This window comes from Vulpes lagopus, chromosome 12 (assembly GCF_018345385.1).
Source record: "Vulpes lagopus strain Blue_001 chromosome 12, ASM1834538v1, whole genome shotgun sequence".
In the NCBI taxonomy this organism is placed as follows: Eukaryota; Metazoa; Chordata; class Mammalia; order Carnivora; family Canidae; genus Vulpes; species Vulpes lagopus.
In genome coordinates this window covers 27340630-27367791 of record NC_054835.1, presented here as the reverse complement: position 1 = coordinate 27367791, position 27162 = coordinate 27340630, and the positions used below count along the sequence as shown (strand labels likewise).

Here is a 27162-nt window from a genome sequence, read left to right as displayed (position 1 = left end):
CCTATTGGACACCTTACCATTGAAGACTATTTACTTTCTCCAGGTGATACACATAAAGGATTCTTGTTAATAAAAAGGTTGAATATGAATATTCAGACTATGGTAACAACCTCCTTTCTTTACAGGTATTCTCTTGGTTTGCATGAGCAAGAAAATTTTTTACCTTTAAGTCTTAAAATGTAAGGAATCTAAAAAATAAGTAAAGCACTTCGGTCATCTGTAGTTTTCAGATAACTCGTCTGAAGTAATGGAGCACTTAAAGGTTTAAAAATGTTAAATGAGGGAGTGGACACAGAAGTTACTGTTTTTGCTTAATTCAGGTTTTAATTGCTGTGGTTATTTCTGTTAAAGTGGGGTGTAAATGAATGTAGAAGGCTAGAAGGATATTTTTGGGTGTGAGGGGAAAACAGGCTCATCCTCACATTAGAGTGTTTCTGAAATGTCTTTCTGCAGACAAAATGTTTACAAATTATAAATGGCAGGTACAGTTGCTGTTTACAAGGCAGAGGTATATCCCATTAGTAAACCTTCTTTCTTGACTAGTGGTGGTTTGGGCAGTAGCTTTTCATTTTTATTAAAGAGGAGACAGAATTGTTAAATAATCCCAAAGATTGGAATCCAGCCTTGTCACTAATTGAAGACAGATTTAATATGGGTGTGATTTCTGAGTTTCTGCAAATACTCAAGTGAGACCATTTTCTTCTCAAATAATTTGAAGATTTGAGTATAAAGCAGCTTTGCAAATGTATTTGAAAAATTCAGCCATTTTTTGTAGTAATACGTCATGCCCAAAGTTAAGCTTGCTACTCCAGCTGATGATTCATTGCTCAGAGCCCCAATCAGTAACCTCTTCCAGAATATCTCCTAACTTCTCATTTTTATCCCTTAAAAAATTAATAAAGATTATCTTAATTGATATCTCAGGGTTTTTTTTCCTGAGTCCTGCCAGTTTAAATAGCAGAAAACTTCCGAAACACTTAGAATAAAAATTGGGAACAAGAATTGAGGAACTTGAGTGTAGAATTAGCTTTTGTGAAAGTTTCTAAAGGTGAACTGTAAATTTGTTTTTAGCTACTCTGGCCGACTGAAGTATCTGTCAGCAAGGCTTGGAAATAATCAAATGAATGTTAATATTTAAAGTTATGAAGTATTTTGCTTTTTGGGTTTTTTGTTTTTTAGGTTAGTTAGGCTGATAGTCACCAGATGAGTGCCTATTTGAGCAAGACATTGCTAGAGTTGCAGATTCTAAAAAAAAATCCTAGACTACACATAAAATGTTGCTTGGAGTTCTCACTTCTTGGCACATTAAGTTTCTTTATGCCTTTTGCACGTTCTGCTGTATTCCCAGATTCTTAGGTTCTGCAATAAAAAAATCTCCCCACTTTTTTCTTTTCCCTTTGATCCATAAATGCCAGCATGGAATGTGTTGTGAATTGTATGGTAGGGGTTCTTACTATGGTTGTTTTGATTTGAAAACAGTGCTCAGTATTACTGTGATATGCTGTATGCTTAACTGTACTGCTTGGAGAGGCATACTGCCTGGAATTCTGCTACAGACTAACCTGGGAATGACCCCCAATCTTAAGATCCATCATGTTTTTCAGAATTTTCCTAATGGTCAGTTTACTTAGCTTAAAGGGGTGTGGCTAATTCTAGTGAATATACTTTCACTCTATTTAGGAAATAATTTAAGACATGGAACTGTGTGCGTGTGTTTATAGAATCATGATCATTTTCATTTTAGTGTAATACATGATTTTAGAAACCATAACCTATGATATTTGAATTATATTTAACAATATATTTTTCCTGTCACTGATGTGGTTTTTCCTTTGGAGTATTACTGTCCAATAGAACTTTCTTCCAGGGTGCCTGAGTGGCTTAGCTGGTTAAGCAGCAGACTCTTGATTTTGGCTCAGGTCATGATCTCAGGGATATGAGATGGAGCCCTACTTTGGGCTCCACACGTAGCATGGAGCCTGCTGAAGATTCTGTCTCTCCCTCTACTTCTGTCCCTCTCTCCCTTAAAAAAAAACCAACATTCTTTCATGATGAATATTTACACTAGGTACATAGGGATAGTGAAATGTGGCTTGCGTGACTGAGGAACTAAGCTTTTACTTTATTTCTTTTTAATTAATTTAAATGTAAGTGGCTACATGAGGCTATTGTCTATGACATTGGACTGCACAATTACAGGCCAAACTGATGGGCTTTGTAAGAGTGAAGATTTATCTGATTATCCACATTTACATTTTATTAACTACAATTAAAACATTATTTGAGAGTAGTAGTTGGAAAAAAAGTGTTGGTTGAATACTGTCTCTTTTGGGATGTGGTAGTGATGAACAATGATTAATGAATGGAGAGAACAGCAGACTTCTTGTAAGAGCCTGTTTTTCCCTAGGACTGTGGTTTGGTGTTTTCAGGTCTTCACTTAATCCCTCCAGACATCCTTATTAAATAAAGAGAGTGAAATTCTGCCCAAGGGAATACTGTCAGAATAGAATTTGATCCTGGGTCTTCAGATACAAAATATTTCATGAAAATAGAATGGCTGTAAGAGAAGTTACACAATATCCTACTGTACTTTTTTCTGTTGAACTTTGCTCTGAGAATGTTATAATTTGACCCAGAATGTTGTCATTTCAGTGTGTAAGGAGTATAACATTTTCTTTTCTTTCTTTCTTTTTTTAAAGATTTTATTTATTCATGAGAGAGAGACACACACACACACACACACACACACACACAGACACACACGGTGGGGGGCAGAGACACAGGCAGAGGAGCAGGCTCCATGCAGGGAGCCTGACATGAGACTCAATCCCGGGCCTCCAGGATCATGCCCTGGGCTGAAGGCAGCGCTAAACCGCTGAGCCACCTGGGCTGCCCAACATTTTCAAATGAGATATTTTACCTTCCTTTTTGAGGATACTGATTTTTCAAAATCCTGGTGTGTATTTTATACTTAGACCACATCTTAATTCAGACCCTATTTTCATTAGAAATATTTGATCTGTGTTTAGCTTTCATAATATTTGCAGTTGAAATAGAAGATTTCCATATCTAGGTTATTCCAAACATACTTAAGTTTTCCATAATTGAATCAATTATCAGTTACTATTTTGTTTTAATTATTTTAATTTTAAAATCTGTCACAGTAACCACATTTCAGGTGCTCAGTATCACATGTGGCTTGTTAAATGTGGCTCCACTATAGAAGAACACAAGGTTAAGACTAACCTCTTCTTTTTCTCAGTAAAATAGGCCTACTGCCTCAAAAGTTACCATAAAGGCCTGAAATCATTTATGTGGAAGTATTTGGTGTAGCACTTTAGGAACATTAATTGTTAGGTATATAGTTTCTGTCTAGTGTATTTTATTCCTGTATCTCACAACAAGTGACACAGTATTTTTTTTTTTTTTTTGCAGACCTAGATATTTATGATTTATAAATATTTGGTACCTAAGATTTGAGTACTTATCAGCAACTGTGTTAGACTAGGGATAGAGTGGTGAACAATACTGACTATAGCTTACATTGATGAGTTGGCAAAGGCTGTCAACACATGGTTGCAACCATGGATGTTATTCAATGTTAGATGCTGTGCAGGACTTAATACAAATATTCATATGATACAAAATCGATCCCGCTTTGAAACTGTGCGCAAAAGAAAGAAATCTTTAAATCACTTTTTTGTTACAGCCCATGAGCACTTGCTGTCTGCCATTGGTGCATTTTTAATTAGTGTTCCTTGGTCAGATACATTTGTTAAACCTGATCATATTTGATAAAATACCCACCTGGAATGCCAGTCAAACCCATGCTAGTGTTACATATATTCTTCTATAAGATGGTAGTGTTAGGGGCACCTGGGTGGCTCAGTTGGTTAAGCAGCTGTCTTTTGCTCTGGTCATGATCCTGGAGTTCTGGGTTCAAGCCCTGCGTTGGAAACTATGCTCAGCCAGGAATCTGCTTTTACCTCTCACTCTCCCTCTGTTCTCTCTCTCTCAAATAAATAAAATCTTTTTTTAAAAAAAAGGTGATAGTGTTAAAGTGAATGTTCTCATTTAGATGGGAAATGAGTTCATAACTGCTATTTCAATCTTTTTTTAAATTTTTTTTTAATAATAGTCACACAGAGAGAGAGAGAGAGGCAGAGACACAGGCAGAGGGAGAAGCAGGCTCCATGCACCGGGAGCCCGACGTGGGATTCGATCCCGGGTCTCCAGGATTGCGCCCTGGGCCAAAGGCAGGCGCTAAACCGCTGCGCCACCCAGGGATCCCGATATTTCAATCTTTTATATTAGAATGAGGTTATTTTTCTAAATTTATTTACATATATACCATGCTAAAGCTACTTTACAAAGTCAACTTGTAAGTCATAGCAAAGTTTATAGCTCTTGATGTTTTCCCCCCTTTCTTGGCCAAATGCCTGTGGCTAATGCCCTTAACCTGAAGGGATGGCAGGATGCTTGGATCTGAATACATTATACCTAACCCATCTGTCAGTTTTGGATTTTATGTCTCCTTTTTTTTGTGTGTTATGAGAGACATAATTTATTTTGTCCTAACTTAAAGGGAATAACTATTCATCAAATCTTAATTGTCCTGACATCCATATCAAAATTAATTGACCACTATAGATTTTTGAATACCTACTGTGTGTCAAGAAGGCAGGCAAATATTTTATGTTTATGATCTCATAATTAGCAAGAAAATCCTGTCAGGTAGGTAGGGTTAGCCTTATTTTGCACATGAGGAAACTGAAGTTCATAGCAGTTAAGTTGTAGAGTTACATAGTTGGTGAGTGGGTGGTCAGGCTTTATTACTTGGTCTTTTTGCATTGTGGCACATTGCCTCATTTGGTGAATGATTGTATAATTTGAACTGCAAAATATAGTACAATTTGTTTGCATCTGTGCTGTGGTGTTCTTTGATGTACACATTTTACCAGTGATTTGTTTTTAGGTCAGCAGAGTTTTTAAAAATATTTATTTATTCATGAGAGACACAGAGAGAGAGAGGTAGAGAGACAGGCAGAGGGAGAAGCAGGCTCCATGCAAGGAGCCTGAAGTGGGACTTGATCCCGGGTTTTCAGGATCACGCCCTGGACCAAAAGCAGGCCCTCAAACCCTGAGCCACCCAGGCGTCCTGGTGGACGGCAGTTTTTATATTAACAGAAAAGTAGGGACCACTTAACCAACATTTGATTTTCTATGCTTTAAATGGTTAGATGATTTCTTTTTTCTTTTCTTTTTTTTTAAGGTTTTATTTATTTATTCACAAGAGACAGAGATAGAGGGAGAGGCAGAGGCAGAGGGACAAACAGGCTCCATGCAGAGAGAGAGAGAGAGAGAGAGAGAGAGAGGCAGAGGGACATACAGGCTCCATGCAGGAAGCCTGACGTGGGACTCGATCCTGGGTTTCCATGATCATGCCTTGGGCTGAAGGCGGCACTAAACCGCTAAGCCACCCGGGCTGCCCTGATGATGTTTTTGTTTTTGTTTTTTTTCTTTCTTTTTTTTTTTAATTTTTATTTATTTATGATAGTCACACACACACAGAGGGGGGGGGGGGCAGAGACATAGGCAGAGGGAGAAGCAGGCTCCATGCACCGGGAGCCCGACGTGGGACTCGATCCCGGGTCTCCAGGATCGCACCCTGGGCCAAAGGCAGGTGCTAAACCGCTGTGCCACCCAGGGATCCTTGATGATGCTTTCTTTTTTCAAGTTCCTACTAGAAAATTGTGCAGAATGATTGGGATCAGGTTAACTTGTAACGAGATTATCTTTATTCCCTCTCATAAAGCTGAAATTCTCAAATGTGTCTATGGCGTTTATCTTAACGGCAAAAGTGAATGTGTTCCAGTCTGAAGTCACTTCAGAAAACAGGAAACTTCTACTTTATTATTCATGATTTTGTATTTATACTGATACAAAACTTGAATAGGAAAACAGTGGTGCTGGAGTTGGGGGCAGGGTAGAAAGTAGAAGTTGAACATGTTTGCTTAGTGTGAATAGCATAACCATAGAGGGAAAAATGGTTACAAACTTGTAGGGTTGTGCTTTGGAGGTAGAACTACCCAGTAATATTAGTACTTCCTGTTCTGAATCATTGGGTAAATAGGGACTTTTTTTAATGTTCTGAAGTAAAGCTGATTTTAAAGCTTATTTCTGAAAGAATAGGGATTGAGTGCATTGAAACCATTTTGCCACATTAAGAAATTTTAATTCTGCTGTGTGCTATTGTAGAAAATGTCTCAGCTATTTAAGCTCTTTTTATTCTCTTTCAACTTCCTCATTTATTAAGTTAATACTTTTTGAAAAAAAATAATACTTCTTGGCCATTGAGAAGTTAGACTGTGGTATGTTTTTTGTGTTTATTTGGTAAGACTTGGCTTATATAGACACTCAAATGTTAGTTTTTTGCCCTATGCTAGAGAGGAGTCTCCCTTTATCTAGTAAAGTGGAACATACATGCCAAGCTAAAGGAAAATACCAACTATGTGGTTTTTGAAGCCAAAAACTTAGAGTTATTCTTTCATTTTCTTCATGCAGTCCATTTCTTGAGTAGGAAAGGGAAGAACCCTAATTAGTGATACATGCTGGGGTTCCTAGAGATTGCAGTTTCTGATGACCTTGATCTATATCTATATAGGTAATTTTGTTTGTTTTAAACAACACAAACTTATTTTAAAGTTTTAGAGGACAGAGGCTGAAATGAATCCTGCAGGAGAAAATAGGGTTGTTGGCTAGGCTTTATTCTTTCTGGAGGCTCTAGAGCAGAATCCATTTGACTGAGAATCAGAGTAGAATCAGAAAATGGGATTTGGGTTGAGAGTTGCTTTCATCTGTTTCTGACTAGCTGAGAAAGAGGACTTAAAAACCACCATTGTGGACACAGTGAAGCCAGAGACTATCCGTGTACGTTCGGTTTGGCAAACAGCTGACTTTGGATCACTTCTTATTTGAGGATGAATAATTAGAGGGGAAAAAAACCCGTAGGGAGAGCATGGTTTACAAAATTCATGTCTTTCCCCATTCTGCAATACTATATATTCCTCCCCTTTGAACTGTGTAGATCTAAGGTAGTTTTCTTTTTTACCATAAAAGATTCTTCAAGAAAGAGTTTCTATATATATATATATATATAAAATATTACATATATATATAACATATATTCTTTAAAATGTGTTTCTCCTTTTTTTTTTTTAAGATTTTATTTGTTAGAGGATGAGCAGGGGAAGGGCAGAGGGAGAGGGACAAGCAGACTCCCTGCTGAGCAGGGAGCCTGACTCAGGACTCCACCCCAGGACTCTGAGATCCTGACCTGAGCTGAAGTCAGATGCTTAACCAACTGAGCCACTGAGGTGTCCCAAGAGTTTCCTTATATTATTATTATTATTTTTTAAAGATTTTATTTATTTATTCATGAGAGACACAGAGAGGCAGAGACCTAGGCAGAAGGAGAAACAGGCTCCTCACAGGGAGCCTGATGTAGGACTCCATCCCAGGATCCGGGATCAGGCCCTGAGCCAAAGGCAGATGCTCAACCGCTGAGCCACCCAGGCATCTCGTTTCCTTATATTAAAAGCCTTACTAAGTCTCCACTTTTTTTTTTCTTTTAATGTAACTTCTCCATGCTTTCCCTATTTTCTTTGCTTTATTTTTCTCCAGGACCCTCATCTCAATTTAACATGTTTCACTTTTTTTTTTTTTTTCATGAGAGACACAGAGAGAGAGAGAGGCAGAGACACAGGCAGAGGGAGAAGCAGGCTCCATGCAGGGAGCCTGATGTGGGACTCGATTCCGGGTCTCCAGGATCAGGCCCTGGGCTGAAGGCGGCGCTAAACTGCTGAGCCATCCAGGCTGCCCAAATCTCCACTTTTATTGAGTCCTCTCACAGTTACTTCTGTTTTGAATACTACGATACTGTTCATTGAAAGCTATCTTAGGCTTGAAATTATCTGGATTGATAAGAGGTAAATGTAACATCTAATATGTTTTCTGGCCTCACAACTACAACTGCTGGATGTAGCAAAGAAACATTTTAAACATCCCTCAAGAGGCATCTTGGTGGCTCAGTTGATTAAACATCTGCCTTCAACTCACGTCATGATCCCACAGTCCTGGGATTGAGCCCCACATCAAGCTTACTCCTTGGTGGGGAACCTGTTTCTCCCTCTTCCTCTGCCACTCCCCTTGCTTGTGTGCTTGCTCTCTTACACTCTCTCTCCCTCTCCCTCTCTCTCTCTCTGTCAAATAAGTAAAATCTTAAAAAAAAATCCCAAGACCCAATCATCAGGGATATATTTCTGGGGACATAATCTAAAAACAAGTGAAAAAAACAGCTCTTTCAATATGCAAATGGAAATTTTAGACATACTCTAATATTCCCATGATTGTTCCATAATAGATTTTTTTATAAAGCACTTCAGTGGAAAGGAGATGACTTTCCAGTGTTAATGAAAACACTGATGTAAAAAAGTGCATATGAAGAGTTAAAGTGGTTTCTGAAATGTAAAGAGTAGAAAAACATTTTCAAGTAAATTATAATTTTATTTATTTTTAAGTACGCTATATGCCCAAAGTGGGGCTTGAACTCACAATCCTGAAATTAAGAGTCATGTACTCTTACTGACTGAGCCTGCTAGGTGCCCCTGTAAATTATTTTATAATTTTAAATATCTTTGTAAACCGAGTCAAATGACTACATGAGCTATGTAGTCATATCTAATCCCTATGAGTTTATATTAACAGGACCAAAGTTCTTTTAAAATTGAGATGAAGTTCATATAACTTAAAAGTAACCATTTTAAAGTGAACAATTTAATGGTATTTAGTACATTCACAGTGTTTTGCAACCATTATCTGTATCTAGTTCCAAAATATTTTCATTGCCCCAAGAGGAAACCCCAAATTCATTAAGCTATATCTCATTGCCACCCCCACTCCCATCTCCTGCAACCACTAACACATTTAATGTCTTTATGGATTTACCCTTCAATAAAATCTTAAAATATGTGACCTTTTTTTCTTTTACTAAGCATAATGTTTGAGGTTCATCCATGTTGCAGTACGTATCCGTACTTCATTCCCTAATGGTTCAATAATGCTCCATTGAATAGATGCACTACATTTTATTTGTCCTTTCCTTAGTTGATGAACATTTGGATTCTTTCCACTTGTTGGCTATTACAAATGAATGGTGCTGCTATGAACATTAAAGTTTTTGTTTGAATACCTGTTTTCAAGTTCTTTTGGATATATACCTAGGAGTGGAATTGCCAGGTCATATGGTTTAGAACTGTGTTTTAAATTTTTGAGGGATTGCCCCACTGTTTTTCATAGTAGCTGCATCATTTTACATCCTCCCCAGCAATGTATATGAGAATTCCGGTTTTTCCACATTCTAATATTGGTCAAAAGCTTTTTTGAGTATCCAGGGAATTGTTTACTTGCCAAAATGAATACCCTATTTGGGCACATATGATATTCTTAGTTCTGTCTGTTCTCTCCCAAGTGTGTAGCTCTGTCTTCCCTTAAATTGTATGTCCTGCTTCAGATTGTATTTCCATTTCTTAGACATTATGTATACCCCTGCATGTATCTGGGCCAAGCATGCATCCTTATAACCTCAAGGCACCCTTATAATTATTGTGTGCAGCTTATGCGCTGAGTAGAGAAGGCCATAGTGCTTTTACTGTAGAATTCTGTATATTAGTGTAGTGTCTGGCATACAGTAGCTGCTTATTAATTGTTTAACTATGTGATTATTGGAAAAATACTATAGAACAAGGGAGATCTAAGGAAATACTTAAGTTTTTTTTCTACTGTAGCTAGAAGAAACCTTCAGAAAATTGTTGGCATCATCTGTGGCGTATTTCAAAACTTGATATAATATGAATAGAAAGGCCTATGGAGCTAAAAGGCTGCAGTAATAAAATATATACAGAAACAGTTGATCCTGGACACAGGAACAGAATTGCCCCTGTGGAAATCAGCAAGGTGGAAGATTAACTTGAATTTTTTGAAAATTCTGAATTTAGAAATCACAATTAAAACAGGAGTTGTGACAGACTAGGTTACAAATCTAAGAACTATAGAAGCCAAAATAATTGGAATGAAAGTTTTTCAGATAGTGGAAGAAAATTTAATGGATACAAAGTAAGAAACAGGATTTTTTAAAATTGATTAATTAATTAATTACTGGGGTTCAGTTTGCCAACATATAGCATATAACCCAGTGCTCATCCCAGTGCTCATCCTGTCAAGTAACCCCCTCAGTGCCCATCACCCAGTCACCCCAACCCCCTGCCCACCTCCCTTTCTGCTACCCCTTGTTCGAGCAACAGGATTTAAAGAGTTCAAGGTTTGAGACAGGCCTGGGGAAGTTTTAGTCCCATGAACTCAATAAAAAAAAAAAAAAAAAAAATCTGCAAGCATCAAAAGCTTACCGTTTCCCTGACCAAAAAGCTAAAAGGTAGTCTTAAGTTTTAATTCTGAATGTCAGACAGTGAAGCGGTATCTATAGGGTTTGGGGATGGAAAGTTTTTTCCACTTTTTAGAAGATATGAGCTACAAATTGTACACTCAAAACCCTCTGAACCTAAAATCTGTTATTTTCCCTATAGATTGTTATCTTAGTAGTAATGAGAAATTTGTAACTTAATACAAAGGTAAAGAAAGACAATTTCACACAAAATTTATACTTCAATAGTAGGTTATAAAATATTGATGTTAAGTTGCCACATAATAGATACTCAATGGGTATCAGAAAATAAATCCTGGTCATTTAGTCATTTTAATGTTTCAGACTCCCTGAATTTGTTAATGTTAAATGATATTAAGAAAGATTGTAACTTTTTTTCCCCCAAAGATCTTATTTATTTATTCATGAGAGACAACAGAGAGGCAGAGAAATAGGCAGATGGAGAAGCAGGCTGCCTACAGGGAGCCTGATGTGGGACTTGATCCCAGGACACTGGGATCATGACCTGAGCCAGAGCCAGATGCTCAACTACTGAGCTACCCAGGTGCCCCACTTATAACTCTTCTTGCTGAGTGTTATTCACTGTTGAACTTGGAATTTTTGGCATTTAGGTTCACAAGAAAATATTTCAGTGACTCAAATGTAAAAAAAAAAAAAATGGTTTCGGTCTTGTAACATATCACCTACATGCTGATCATGCTTTAAATGATTGCTCCAACTAGAAAAATGAGCAATAACTGTATAATGTCTAATTTCCTAGCAGGTCTATTTGTATAGGGTAGAAAAAGACATGAATTGTGCAGCAGTAACGGAGTTGACCGGAATCACTGGGCTCCCACTTAAAAATAATTTTGGGAAGTTAGGTCATAGAATGAAGTTTCCTTGGAACCTTTACAGTTTTAATAGTAAGGAAACTGACCAGATGTTGTAGTTATCTATACCAGGAAACCAAGCTTTTGGTGTCTTCCTAGGGACATTCTAATCATCTTTTGAAGTTTTTTTTTTTCTCTTGAAGTTTTTAATGTTAAGTCCGCACTAGGTATTTATTATAATCTTGAACCCTCATAGTAGCCTCATTTCTAGTTCTTTGAAAAGAACGTTTGGACGTACTATGACCTACCAACCCTATACCTGCCCCATACACACCTATCATCAGTGATGGCTTTGGTGGCATTCTTGTTTTGTACAGCTGAATGGCATGCAGAAAAGGGTGGAACCTTGGAGAGTCTGCAACATACAGGGCATAAAAATTTCCCTATATTCTCTTGCAGCTTGATCAAAATTGATGTGTGGTATTCCATGTAATTATTGGATTGTTTTTTAATAATGAGTCAAATTTAAAGTTTTTTAATTTTCCAGTCGGTAATTGACTATAAGTAGGAAAAATTCTCTTTGAGTTTCCTGATAATTTATCAAAGCTAATAGTCTTATAGTCCTTCTTGAATGTAGTACTTAATTTTGGAGCAAGTGACCAGGGTCCAGTTCTTAAGAAACAGTGATTGCCTCAAAGGCTAAGATGGAGTAGAAACCAAAGGGTCAGCAAGAGTTAAAGGCATTTTTACTTGCTTGAAATGTGTGGAGCACACAAAACAATGGCCAGTATCCTGTTGATGGAAGAACTAAAGGAATCCTGCATTCTCAGCATTTTTCTTCATTTCCTGTAGAAGACAGCAACTGCAGCTTTTATGTGACATTCTGCTGGTTTCATGGCTAATTTCAAGGGCTCCATGAAGTGGCTACTATCAGCATTTTTTGTCACTGTGATTGATATTAATGAAGGCTGAGAATGTTTAGGGACTTTAAAGGGAAATTATGCTGAGTGAAATACTTGGGATAGGAAGTTAACCAAATCTTTAGGCACTTAACTTCAAAATAACTGCATCAAGTGATACCCAAATATCAGCAGGTCTCTCTCAAATTGTTTACTTCTTAATAGGCGTTACCACTACAGAGCTAAGTCTTTATCAAGATACCAGATTCGATTACAGAAAAGGTATCTGAAATAGGACTATATACATAGAGCACTTACAAAATAGTCTTATCTGAAACGTAGTAGCTCATACATACTTCCTTTACATTCTAACTATTCAGATGAAAGGAGGAAGGATCTGCAAAGTGTAAAGCCAAGCACTAATTGTGAAACATAAGTTCTTAGTAATGCTGTCATAAACACAAGTTTTAAGGTATTTTGATTTTCAGCTGATAAATGAGTTTCTGTTCTGAGTTTACTACTCATTCATTAGGAAGCTGTCTCCCTGGCATGCTTAGAAAGAAGGCTGTTTGCAGTGACTGTTCCTATTTGATCAAATGTAACAACTGCTTCTTGAAATTAGTAGGCTTAAAGCAAGACTAATATTTCTTTAATTGTATAATGTTTGTAGGCACACACAGTTGTGATTGATTGCTGAGATAGAGATTGTGCTAACAGTCTCCTTTTCAGTCCAAGAATTGGGCTTGAAAAGTAGCATGGTTTTACTTTGTTGTACTGCCCTTTTTAATAAATGTATACTATTGGGTTACATATATCCATAGTCCATCTGGTCCCTTTAACAATATTTTCTAGGAAGAAAACAAAACAAAAAAAATATTTTCTAGGTTGATCACTAATATATTCTCATAAGATGCTGACTCACCATTACTGGGTTCCTAATTCCTTGTTATATGAAGGTTTTCCTAAGCTGTCTTTAGTACCATGTGTTTTGAACAAATTGGCACACCCTAGGTTTGACAATGTCAAACCTGACCCCAGTGTCAGGGTCCCTGAGGTAGATAACTGTAAAATGACAGAAATTCATAAAACAGAGAGTACTTACGTGCTAACTCACTTTAACCTTTCATGTAGCACCTAGGCATGCTGTGCTCACCCTTGAGCAAGCATGGACACTTTCTCTTTTCTGTTTACCACACATACAATCAAATCAAGTCTAGTTTCAAAACCAAGCTTTTAAAGTGTTAAAAACTGATGAGTCTTTAACTTAGATTTCTTAATCTAGTATTTTTGAAATTGTTTTTTTCCATATTTCTTTGATTTTTCAGTATGATCTCTTTCACACTTAGGTTTTTTTTTTTTTTTTTTGATAGTCACACAGAGAGAGGGAGAGAGAGAGAGGCAGAGACACAGGCAGAGGGAGAAGCAGGCTCCACGCACCGGGAGCCCGACGTGAGACTCGATCCCGGGTCTCCAGGATCGCGCCCTGGGCCAAAGGCAGGCGCCAAACCGCTGCGCCACCCAGGGATCCCCCACACTTAGGTTTTTTAAATTAGGGTTTCATCATAGAGATGTGTACTCTTTCTCCAAAAGCTTTATCATATTGAGAAATTGACACAGTGGTAGTTTACCAAGCATAGAGATGGCTTCTCTTTTTTCGTGTACTCTGAAGAAAGTGCATCTTATTATATCAGCGCATTCTTAGTCTTTTATAATGTTGGGCCTTTGCTATTTGAAAGCTTAGTGATTTCTTTTTTTAAAGATATTTATTTTTTATTAATGAGAGAGAGAGAGGCAGAGAGAGAGAAGCAGGCTCCATGCAAGGAGCCCAACGTAGGACTCGATCCCGGGTCTCCAGGATCACACCCTGGGCTGAAGGCAGGCGCCAAACCACTGAGCCACCCAGGCATCCCAAGCTTAGTGATTTCTTTAGGGAAAAGAGGCACCCAGATTGAGGAGTTTTTCTTGGGTTCTGACTTCTGCTAGTATTGAACTTTGCAGATTTTTCCTCCAAGCCTGCTATAGCTATCTGGACTCTGAAACTTGAAAATTTTACTTTTCCCTGCTTCTCCCATTTTGTTTGAAATTCTTGTGTAACGTTACCAACTGTCTTTCATATTTTGCTGGAGTTTAATGTTAAGTAAGTTTTCATTTTCTCCTTATTAGACTTCCAAGAAAACGTCTGAAAACCGTGCTCTTCTTCCTTAGACTGCGGTGATGGAAATGTATATTTTGTGCTTTCTAATACAGTAGTCACATGTGACTGTTGAGTACTTGAAGTGTAACTAGTGTGACTGACGAACTGGATATTAAATTTTATTTATTTAAAATTGAATAGCTGGGCAGCTTGGGTGGCGCAGTGGTTTAGCACCACCTTCAGCCCAGGGCGTAATCCTGGGGTCCCAGGATCGAGTCCCATGTCTGGCTCCCTGCATGGGGCCTGCTTCTCCCTCTGCCTGTCTCTGCCTCTCTCATGAATGAATGAATGAATGAATGAATTAATATTTAAAAAAAATAAAATTGAATAGCTGCATATGAACAGTGGTTGCTATCTTGGACAGTATAAGTGCAGCAAACCTCTTAGTTCTGATTGGACAGACATCTGGTGTACAACTCCTTTACAGAACAGCATAACTCTTACACTTGAATTATATCACTCTTTGGTTTGATTATCATCTTTACCTTTTGAAAGTTGTATTGTTCCTTCCTGCCCTATAGGTGAATTGCCTAATAAAAATCTATTCCTTACAATTTAATTTTTGGGACGCCTGGGTGGCTCAGTGGTCTTTGGCTCAGGGCATGATCCTGGAGTCCTGGGATCGAGTCCCACATTGGGCTCCCTGCATGGAGCCTGTGTCTCTCTCTGCCTGTGTCTCTGCCTCTCACTCTCTCTGTCTCTCATGAATAAATAAATAAAATCTCAAAAAAAAAAAAAAAAAAGGACTGGCTTTTATACAATTTAATTTTCAATTTCTCTCACCTTATAAGAGAGTATAATCCCTTTTTAAAAACTTTAAAAAATAAATTTGCAAGCTTTCCTATAAGACTGGGGAGAGCTATATCCCAGTCACTTAGATTTTTGATTTTTTGCAATATTTGCTTTTGTTTTAAACATTTTAAAGAAATTCAAGCTGTCATGCCATTTCATTTCTAAATAAAATGCTCCAGCATGCATCTTTAGAAAATAAAGAAATACTTCTTATAATCATGAAATTATAGCTGCCTAATACTTAACAATCCTTTAATATCTAAAAAAAAATAGTCCATATTCAAATTTCTGATTGTCCCCAAATATTATTTGGTTTGTTTAAATCCATATTCAGGCAAGATCTACATGTTGCTTTCAGTTATGTCTCTTAAGTTTCTTTTAAACATTTTTCTTTTTACAGAGTTTCAGATTTACAGAAAAGTTAAAGAATTCCCATATACATTCTTTTTTTTTTTTTTTTTAATTTATTCATGAGAGACACAGAGACAGAGGCAGACACACACACAGGCAGAGGGAGAAGCAGGCTCCTTGCAGGGAGCATGATGTGGGGCTCAGTCCCGGGACCTGGGAACCTGGATGATACCCTGAGCCACCCAGGCACCCTTCCCATATACATTTATTTTTATTCTTTTAAGATTTTATTTATTTATGAGAGAGATGGGGGGGCAGGGCAGAGACGTAGACAGGGGGAGGAAAAGCAGGTTTCCATGCAGGGAGCCTGATGCTAGACTTGATCAAGGGACTCTGGGATTATGCCCTGAGCCAAAGGCAAACGCTCAACCACTGAGCAACCCAGGCATCCCTCCCATATACATTCTTAACCAAGATTCAGCAGTTCGTCACTTTTTTTTTTTTTTAACTAGATTTATCCTCTTTGTCTCCATACATACATTTTGTACTGAACTGTTTGAAGGTAATTTGCAGGCATAATACCTCTTTATCACAAGTATACTGTGGGGTATATTTATTGAGAATAATAAAATGGTCTTACATAAGCCACTACAGTTAAAAGGGAAGAAATTGGCTGATAGAATCTTGTTATCTAATCTCAGGCCTTATTTACATTTCATAAGTAGTTTCAGTAACATCTTTTATATCAAAAGTCCAAGATCAAGAGTTGCTTTGTGTTGTTTTGTCTCTATGTTTTTTTTAAAGCTATAACTATATTTTAAGACTCAGATATGTTTGAAAAATGCACGTCATTTGGGGGGCTTGAGACTTGATCCCAGGACTCTGAGATCATGACCTAAGCCAGAGTCCAATGCTTATCCAACTGAGCCACCCAGGTGCCCCTCTCTTCCCTTTTGTAGTAAGAAGTATCTTGGGAAATAGTGTGAGACTATGTAAATATGTATGTAACCACATATGTAACCACACTACAGTTACCAAAGGGAGGAAATTTCATCTGTTAATTTTAGTACAGGTTGATGAATCTTTCCTGAATCAATGATTGTAATACTTGCAAAAGAGTGACTTTTTAAAAATTCCATTGGTCTTTCACCATTTTAAAGTTTGCTTTCTTTAAGGAACAGCTTTTCATTTTTTGCTACTTAAATTTTTTATTTATATTAGTGTCAACTCCTGATTTTAAAAACCTCTTTTAATCTGTAATTGTCCTGAAAAGTAATTGACAGTATACATACAGCAAAAAGAAATGCTATATCACTCTATATAAGATGATTCTCACCTCTGTAATATTAGTTAGGCATATTGAAAAGCAAAGATGGAAGAGGCTTGGATAAATTGACCTGGAATTATGTAGGTATGTGCTGACTGGGAACCTCTGGTTTTGAAAAGGTATAGTATAGGTGTGTACCTTAAACTTTTCTGCATGTTGAAAGAAATTCTGTGCTTGCTTTACATTTTACCGTCTCTTTTTTTTTTTTTTTTTTTAGTCTTGAGCTCTTTAGGGCAAAGAGAATTTTTTGATGATACTGACCTTATGCCATCTGTTTGCATTAAGTTTCCCAGCTTGCTCTCTCAGCACAGGTGTTAGAGGAATATTTGCCAAGTTTGTTTGAAAGCCTTAGCAATGTTCATGGTGCACCTAAAGAAAAGAATTAAAATAAAATAGGGTTACTTAGTATGAAAATGTTATGTGGTTTTGAAGATTCTGGTCTATCTAACTTTAGTCAGTCAAATTAAAGAACAGAATTGAAAGATTTTAAGTATAATTTCCTTTTTTTTTTTTTTTTTAAGACATTTCAGTGTCTGAGTAAGTTAAGCACCCAGAGACCATTACTCTGTTATCAGCAGTCAAAAGATATTCACGCCCAGGGTTGCAAACAACCCGGACAGCTGAATTAAACAGATAGTAAAATACAAATACAAAAAAAGCTAATTTTGAACTGGCCTTATGTACTAATGTGTTGTGTGTTCCAATAGCATCTGTCAAGCCTTTACTATGTGTCAGAAATTGTTCTAAGAGCTTTACATTAAACCCTCACAATTCTGGGGTAGATACTGACATTTCAGATGTTTCAGAAGAGGAAACAGATAACTGATTTCCCCAGATCAGTTATGTGGCAAAACTGGGGCTAAACCCAGACATATTTTTCTTATGAAGAATCCACAGAACCAACTAAATTTGGATAGCACTTGTACTTCATAATCAAAGTTATATATTTTTATAGTAATTGTCTACTTGAATGAACAACCTGTGTTCTCTAGATAATGCAGAATCTGAAATACCGTGTCACACTACAAAAACTGAGAATGTAGTTAGTGTTTTTTTCCCCCGGCATGTTTTTTTTTTTTTTTTAAGATTTTATTTATATAGGAGAGAGACAGAGAGAGAGAGAACGAGAGAGAGGCAGAGACATAGGCAGGGAGAGAAGCAGGCTCCATGCAGAGAGCCTGATGTGGTACTCGTTCCGGGGACTCCAGGATCACACCCTCGGCCGGCCGAAGGCGGCGCTAAACGAAGGCGAAGGCGGCGCTAAATAAAGGAAGGCAGCGCTAAACCGCTGAGCCACCCAGGGATCCCTGCCCCAGGCATGTTACTTGAAATTGGGATGTGGAGGGGAGGAAAAGGAAAAAGAAACACTTTTTTTTTTTTTTTTTTTTTTAAGATTTTACTTATTTGAGAGAGAGAAAGCACGAGTAGAGAAAGCACGAGTAGGGGCAGAGGGAGAAGCGGAGCAGGGAGCCTGATGCAGGGCTCAATTCCAGGACCCCAATATCATGACCCAAGCCAGAGGCAGACTTTTAACCAACTGAACCAACCAGGCACCCATTTTTTTATTATTTCTAACCTGTAACTCCAGGACTCCCCAGAGTTTTGGGCTAGCTGATTAACAGTAAATTTATTAAGCTTTTTGGACATTAAACTGGGCTTAAATGTCAAGTCCTATAGTAGTGCCACTTAAGGACCAGGACCCAAAATGTAGTGTGGAAATCAAAATAATTGCAACATTCGAGTTGGTTTTTTTTTCTTTCTTTTTCTCAAAAGGGAGCAGTTGATAATTCATATGGCTTCGTGTATATACCATTAGTGGGTTTTGTTTTGTTTTTTTTTAGGGAGGATGCAAATCTATACTTTCATATACATAGGCTGTCCCTAAAATGGAAAAGTATCTCTAATTGCTGGGGAGAGAAAAGAGGTATTACTGGAAACATAGGCAGGTGACTTTTCATAGTATACCTTTTGTACCATTTGAATACTTTGCCATACATGTAATAACAATTCAAAAAAAATACATAACCCCTTTTCTTGGACCTAAGTTTATTGATTCCATATTCTTTTGAATTTTTAATCAAAAGTTAGAAGATTTTTGAAATAAAAAAAAATTTTACTAGAAATTTCCAAGTATATAGCAACACAATATCCCCAGCTTCAGTAGTAGCAATATTTTGCCAAATGAAACTATAAAAAAATGTAGCCAGGATTTGAATATTATTGTGTATTCTCTGAAAATAGCTGAGTTTGAAGACTCATATGTCCTCTGAATTTATTAATGGGTTTTGCACAGCTTCTGTGGTTGGTAGCTCATATACCATCACACGTTTACAAATAACTAAGAATTTTTTATGGGTAGTTTGTGCTGTTTGAAAATAAAACCTTTTTAAAGACATTGTTGCATTAAAATTTTTTTTATCTGTACAGATATTAGTAGACATAGTTACCTAGTATAACCCTTTTATATGATGATCTATTTTATTAAGGATGTACCTAAGCCAAATTGCTATTAATGATGGTGTCTTGTCCTGTTACTTTGTTTTGGGATGTTTCACTTTTAAATATGTTGTAGGAAAATATGGGAAGAATTGGTGAGTGTTCTGAGCACTTTCACTGAAAAGTATCACTAGTAAGGAAAAAATTCTCACTGACCTGACTTGAAGTCATCAAATGTAACTTTCTGTTAACTGATAGGAATATATGTCTCTTAAAGTTCTGTCACTTATCCTAACAACTGGGAGAGGCTTTTTATTTAGGAAGGAGCAATTTCCTGGATAGTAGTGTAAATGGGCATCACTTCAGTATGCTTTTTAAAATGTTTAAGCAGGGGATCCCTGGGTGGCGCAGTGGTTTGGGCCTGCCTTTGGCCCAGGGCGCGATCCTGGAGACCCGGAATCGAATCCCACGTCAGGCTCCTGGTGCATGGAGCCTGCTTCTCCCTCTGCCTGTGTCTCTGCCTTTCTCTTTCTCTCTCTCTCTCTGTGACTATCATAAATAAATTAATTAAAATAATAAAAAATAAAATGTTTAAGCATAAAAGAAATAAAATGTTTAAGCATGTGGAATTGGTGAGAGCTTGACACTTGCCTCTTGTTTAATTTTGTTTTGTAAATAGAATATGTCTATTTCACGTAGAGTATTTTGAATAGCACTAGTACATTCATGGTAGAGAAGATCAAAAATATACATGCATAGCTTTCTTGGTAGAATGTGTAATGAAGAATGAGAAAAGAATGTATGATTATGTAGATTGCAAAGAGCACAAGAACCCCATCCATTTGTAACCAAATCTGGTTTTTTCTGCAAATAAAATAGCCCTGAGGCCGAAGGTCCGTGCTGTTGACAGCTTGCTTTTCTGATTGCATTTATTTGAAGGGACTTTAACTATTTTCTTCGTCTACTATCTTTCCCAATAGTTTTCTTTTCTTATTGTTGTCTTGCACCTGCCTCTGAGGAATAATTTGGGATTCAGTTAGTTGCTATTTGACTAACACTATTACATTTTTACTCTTTCTCAACATTGTAGAATTTAAGCTGTGAGAATTGAAATTCAGAATTGTCTTATGTGCATGTTTGGTGTAGTGACTTAGAAACATAGAATTCTTTTTTTTTTTTTTAACAGAATAGTTAAGATAATGTGTTGCTTTTACAGATAGAGTTCTAGGGAGTCATTGGAATTTTTTCTCCACAATTATTAGAAGGGTAGCTATGGATTAAATTTACAAAAGTTTGAGGACCATCCACTCAGAAAAATAGATGTGTATAATAAACCTCTGACACTGGGGATCCCTGGGTGGCTCAGCGGTTTAGCGCCTGCCTTTGGCCCAGGACGCGATCCTGGAGTCCTGGGATCGAGTCCCATGTCAGGCTCTCAGCATGGAGCCTGCTTCTCCCTCTGCCTATGTCTCTGCCTCTCTCTCTCTCTCTCTCTCTCTCTCTCTCATAAATAAATAAATAAATAAATAAATAAATAAATAAACCTCTGAAACTAGATGGACAATTTGGTTCATTAAGGTCCCCAGAAGCCCACCCACAGACCCTTTATATGCAGTTGGAGACCTCTTTTGTTTATCTTCCTTCATTAGTTCATAGGAATAAATGAAAATTAACTTTTAAAGGTTTTTTTTTTTTTTTTTTTTTTTTTTAAATGGAGACTCTATTTATTCACAAGAGACACTGACATAGGCAGAGGGAGAAGCAGGCTCCAGGCAGGGAGCCTGACATGGGACTCGACCTTGGGTCTCCAGGGTCAGGCCCTGGGCTGAAGGCGGTGTTAAACCACTGAGCCACCTGGGCTGCCCTAATTCTTAAAGTTTTATTGTAAACAAATTTATTATAAATGATCTCCCAGCTTGTATACTTGCTTTGCATTGCAGCATATACTTGAGTTTGTAAAGCTAGTTAATCTATTTTATTACCATGTTTGTATTAATAAACAGTTGCTTGACTCCTTGCCCTGGTATTCAGTAACTAAGTTACTGTAACTACACGTAACTGCTTGTGCTTGCAGTCATTGAGGTATAAGAGGAAAATTAAAGTGCGGTCTTTTTATGTTGTATTTTATTCAGATCCTGGCCTGATTATAATTAAGTCCTATTAGCAGAATTTGACAGAAAGAATTTAGATAAAATACAATGAACTTTGCAGAGCCAGTCCATAAGAGAGTAGTGAATGGTGGTTTCTGGGGAAGGAATTTGGATATCTAGGGGACTTGGGCAGAAGGAAGACTTATTTTTTTTTTATTGTTGTGTTTTTCCTGTGCTTTTTCATTTTTGTTTGTGTTTTGTTCCATGTGAACTTATAATCCATTAGAGAAAAGAAAAATATTGGCCAAGGCTAATAAAACCTTCCAGTAACTTTTTAGTGGGACTGTTAGTAGCTGTTACACTACATTTAGTCACCCAGAATATTGATGACCCAAAAGAGACCTTCTTTTAGCAAGTGCCTTTTGATCTTACACACTTAACTGGTTTTCAAGGATCTACTATCTTTAGATCCTCTGTATTTCTTTAGTAAACACTTCAATATCTTCTGAGTATACAAAGCAAATCTGATTCCATTATTTTCCTTGTTAAAACCCTTAAGTAGCTTCCTTTTGCTTATTGAAGACATTTAGGATTCTTATGGGATACATTTAGCTCATCATTCTAGCCCTTGATTGTCTTTAAAACCTTAATTCTTTACTCTGCAAGCCTTTCATAGTCTGTAACTTCCCGTGTTACAGAAGTACTTGCATTTCCCTGAGCAGACTACCCTTTCACATCTCTGGGCCCTAGTATTTGTTCTTCCTTCTGTTGAGTATTCTCCTGCCCTTGAACACATTCCCTTAGCTGTGGGCCTTTTTTTTGACAAGCTCCCTCTTACATTTCTTTGTTTTGGCTTTTTTTTTTTTTTTTTTTCCAAAGCATTGCTAATTGTTACTTGTCTGTCTGCTTTTGTTAGTGTGAATTCCTTTAGATAAGAACTCTGAAATTTTAAATATCTTTTTATGGTGAACTTAATTTTCAGATTCCTACAGTCCAGTGCATGTGAACAAGTGACTGCTAAATATTAAAGGGGGTAAGGGAGGACAGATCTTAAACAAAGAAACATTGATGACCTCAAATCCCCTGATCACAAAGACGAGCTCTTAGGTGTAGCACTTTCCTTTGCTCTTTTATGTATTTGTTCCATCTCTTAGTTTTAACTCTGGAGTTATACATCTCTAATTAGAACTACAAGGTTATAACAAAATAATTGAATGCCATATTTGTTAGGGGAACAAACAGTCCATCATTTGGCTATCCAAGTGCCTTATTTGAATGGATGTATTGGAGTTGGTACTGTTGACGTTAAAGCATTAATGGTTAAATGAAGATTTGTAATGATGACAATACACGAATATATCAAGTCTTTCTGATTCACTTTGTAACATGATTTATTATGTTTTTGTTTTTTCCCCCAGCTCCAGAACCTGGGTATAAACCCAGCAAACATTGGCTTCAGTACCTTAACTATGGAGTCAGACAAATTCATCTGCATTAGAGAGAAAGTAGGAGAGCAGGCCCAGGTGGTAATCATTGATATGAATGACCCAAGTAATCCAATTCGAAGACCAATTTCAGCAGACAGCGCCATCATGAATCCAGCTAGCAAAGTAATTGCATTGAAAGGTATAAAAGATTGTGGGGATTTGTTTCTTTCTTTTTATCTTCCTATGCATAATTTATTCAAATACAGTTGATTAGTATTTACTTTTCTTAGTATATTGATTAAATTTGGTTAAGTCTGCAAAGTTAAAGCTATTACTAAATTTGATCTTAACTACTTTCATGACTTGGCATGTTTCTGTGAAATGTTTTATTTTCTACTCAGCAAAGACTATTTGGAAAAAATTTAAGTTTTAGATTGAATGAATTTAAATTTTATACCTCCAGTGTGATAAGATCATGCTAGAAATATAACTCCATATGCAGAAGATAAGAAATTAGGGATTCATATTCTGGAATAAAATGCTTTAATAGCACTGAAACATTGCAGAATTTTGTTATGAAGATAAACTTAACCATTTATGCTGTTCCTTTTTTATACTTCAGGTGTGTGTTTCTGTTAGATTACCAAGTTCTACAAATGTCTTGAATTGGGTGCTTGGCTGGCTCAGGCAGTAGAGCATGAGAGCATGACTCTGGATTTCAGGGTCATGAGTTCAATCCCCACGTTGTTGGGTGTGGAGCCTACTTGCAAAAAAAGATGTATTAAATTAACACTGATTGTTAGAAGTGTGTATATACATGGATGGATATTAAAGCTTTGGAATCAAGGGTGTTAGACTTTATTCAGACTGACTTTTTGGTTCTCACAGTAGGGAATGCATAACCTACTAGTCTAAGCAGTTCAATGAAACTCCTACTGTCTGGGAGCCTATTTTAATATTTTTCCTTTGAAGTATACAGTGAGGATATAATTGATCCTTTAAAACAAAAGTTTGTGAGAAGACTAAATGATAAGCTGGCTGACTGTAAAAGAGGCATTTAATTGTCTATGTTTTGCTTTGTTGTTTCTTTTCTTGGTAGTAAGAGGAGTTCAGATTCCTAGTAATTTCTTCATAGATTTGTGGATGAGTAGTCAAAGGCGCTGAGGGTTTTAAACAGATTTTTTTCTTCAAACGATTTAAACTTTGTGTTTAGTAGTGATACTGGTTGGATATTAAATGCAGGGTTGGAGGCAAGCATATTCAAATAACTGTGTCACCTTTACATATCCAAGATAGAGTTGTTGATCTCATCTTAAGGAAAGATGGTCCAGCTTTCACCTAGGACCACATGTTTTATGGCAGCAAGCTTCTTGCTTCTATTAAACAATACATATATTATACTTGAAAGTACTAGTTCCCTTCAGCCTCCTTAAAGAATTTAAATTCAACTGCTTAGCAGCTCTTACACCTCTCTATTAAAAGGCCATCGTTTTAATTTTCTCACAATTCTTTTCTATTTTTAATGTTATTGTTATCTTATCACATTTCTTAATGCTTTCTTATGTGTGCAGATGGTGAGTTATCTCAAATTAGATTGTATCAGTTATTGTCCTGTTATATAAAAAGAATAAATTGAAAAGATTTTCAGAGCATTGTAATAATAGCATTCTAGATTTATGCCTATATGTCTATATTAGAGTTAAGCTGTCATCCTGCCCTTGCCCTCCTCTCCAAATCACCCTACATACGTATACTCCAACCCTTTTTGTGTGAAAATAAATAAAAGCCTATTAACTAGAGGCTGGGAAAGGCAGCAAAGGAAATTAAGACATTCCCAAATACTGCTTCCCTCTGAAGACAATTGTAAACCCTTTGCTTCTTTTTATAAACAGGACTATAACTCTAACAATTGTTCAAGTCTGGTTGTGGTTTACATATTGTGTGGGATGGGAATAGCATTCTTTGTTTTATGGAAGAAATATTTTACACATATGGTAAGAAGGGTAATGGTACAAAGCTGTTTGTTTTGTGTCCCATCCTGCCCCCCACCACCCCTGCCCACTATCTTTATAAGTTTTGTTTTTCAAGAGCCAGATTCTCTGTGGCTCAGGAATAGAGTTTTTCTTAGTGTCGAAGGACTAATCTGTATTAGTCAGTCTAGTGATAGCTGTGGGCTTTGACCTCTATTAATATAGACCAAATCACTTTTCAGACTGATGATTTTCAAATTACAAGTATAAGCCTTTGCATCTGACTTGGTAAACTCTTAACACTCAAGGCAAATTTCATCCTTCTTTTACTGTTTGCTGTCTTATTTGGATGAAGCCCAAACTTTGTTCATATCTCTAGTATATTAACAGCATCTGAAACTGTTCTCCTTTGTCTCCTTTATCCCCAGCACCTCTACCTTTCCCTTTGTATCTTAAACCAGTGAAATGTAGCATGCATTTCTTCTCTTATGTGCTTAATACAGGCAGAGTTGAAGTAGATCCTCCTCCAAAAAGGCAGTTTCCACAAGATTTGGTGGATGGGGAATGACTGCCTTTTAAAAAGTAGATGTTTCCCCATGTGCTTGTATCAGATTTGTTTTGTTCTGTATACCTACAACTAATTTAGTTCGTGCATAAAGTAAACATTCTAATTATAAGCATGAAGGCTACAACCTTGTTTTCCATCACTATTAAGTCTTTAGATTCATTTTTAGTTGGGATTTAGAATTCTATAGAAATGATACTATTTAAAATGTCTTTAGTAGAGGTATTACAGTTTTTACTTCAGCTGTAGATATAGATTTTTGGTTTAGTCTCAGCTATCTCTTCAAAGCTTGCTGCTCTATCAGTATGACTTCTGTAGTTGGTTATTAGTCTCCTGATAGAACCATTTTGTTTTAAGTTACAGATCTTGTTACAGAGATAGTCTAGCTAGATAAAAATTTATCCTGAACTTTGCTTTCTTTATGATTCATAATTCTCAATTTTGTTTTTAGCTGGGAAAACTCTTCAGATATTTAATATTGAAATGAAAAGTAAAATGAAGGCCCATACCATGACTGATGATGTCACCTTCTGGAAATGGATCTCTTTGAATACGGTTGCTCTTGTTACGGATAATGCAGTTTATCACTGGAGTATGGAAGGAGAGTCTCAGCCAGTGAAAATGTTTGATCGCCATTCTAGCCTCGCAGGGTGCCAGATTATCAACTATCGTACAGATGCAAAGCAAAAGTGGTTACTTCTGACTGGCATATCTGCACAGGTAATGTTTTTTTTATAGTTTTTCTTTTTTAAGAAATAAAGATTGTTAGCTTAATGGCTTTATACTGACATACATTCTCAAAGTACTCTTACCAAGTGAGATTTTTTTTCAAGATAGTGTAAAGAGATGGTTGTATTTGAGGCACACTTTAAATATTCATATTAAGCTTTAATAAGATAATGTTGGGGCCAAATTTTAAATTAAGAGGTATTAAATCTAGGGATGCCTGAGTGGCTCAGTGGTTGAGCGTCTGCCTCCGGCTCCGGGCGTGATCTCGGGATCTGGGATCAAGTCCCATATCAGGCTTCTTGCAGGGAGCCTGCTTCTCCCTCTGCCTATGTCTCTGCCTCTCTCTCTCTGTGTGTCTCATGAATAAATAAAGTATTTTAAAAAGTTTAAAAAAAAAGGTATTAAATCTATATTGAGAGACTAAATTTACAAAGAATTCTAAATCCTGCCAAAGGTGATATGAAGCATTTTAATTATTTTACTGGTTAATGAATCTGGGAGTTATTAATTCTTTGGGTACCCAAAATTTATTCTCTTTGATCCTTTGTAGCAAAATCGTGTGGTGGGAGCTATGCAGTTATATTCTGTAGATAGGAAAGTGTCTCAGCCCATTGAAGGACATGCGGCTAGCTTTGCCCAGTTTAAGATGGAAGGAAATGCAGAAGAATCAACGTTATTTTGTTTTGCAGTACGGGGTCAAGCTGGAGGGAAGGTAAGTCTTGGCTTTGGAAATTATTATGTACTGAGAACTTGTCTTTGTTTCTTTACTAATTAGTCCTCTGATTTAAAAATAGTCTTCTCCTTTCATTGTTAATTTGTTTTTAATATTCAGATTTGTGGTGACTTAGTTTGTTTAAATTTTGCTTCTAGTGCTACTTACCTAAAATAAATAATGTTTTCTTATGATACGTGTTTAAAATGAATAATGTTCTTTAACAACTTTTTTACATCAGCTGTTTGATAACACTTTATTTTGATTGCCTTTACCAAAGGCCTTAATCTGATGGTTTTCAACTTTACTGTGTATGAGAATCATTAGGGTTGCTACAGTGTACATTTGTTTGCCTTATAT

At 36.7% G+C, this 27162-nt stretch overlaps 1 protein-coding gene across 2 annotated transcripts in view; it reads left to right on the top strand.

The window, feature by feature from the left end:
* CLTC (clathrin heavy chain) overlaps positions 1–27162 on the top strand; it is a 66815-nt gene that overhangs the window by 1737 nt on the left and 37916 nt on the right. For both annotated transcript variants that reach the window (XM_041724676.1, XM_041724677.1), the window contains exons 2-4: positions 22818–23025; positions 25813–26081; positions 26641–26802. In XM_041724676.1, the coding sequence (XP_041580610.1) occupies positions 22818–23025; positions 25813–26081; positions 26641–26802 (639 nt within the window). The remainder of the gene's footprint in view (positions 1–22817; positions 23026–25812; positions 26082–26640; positions 26803–27162) is intronic.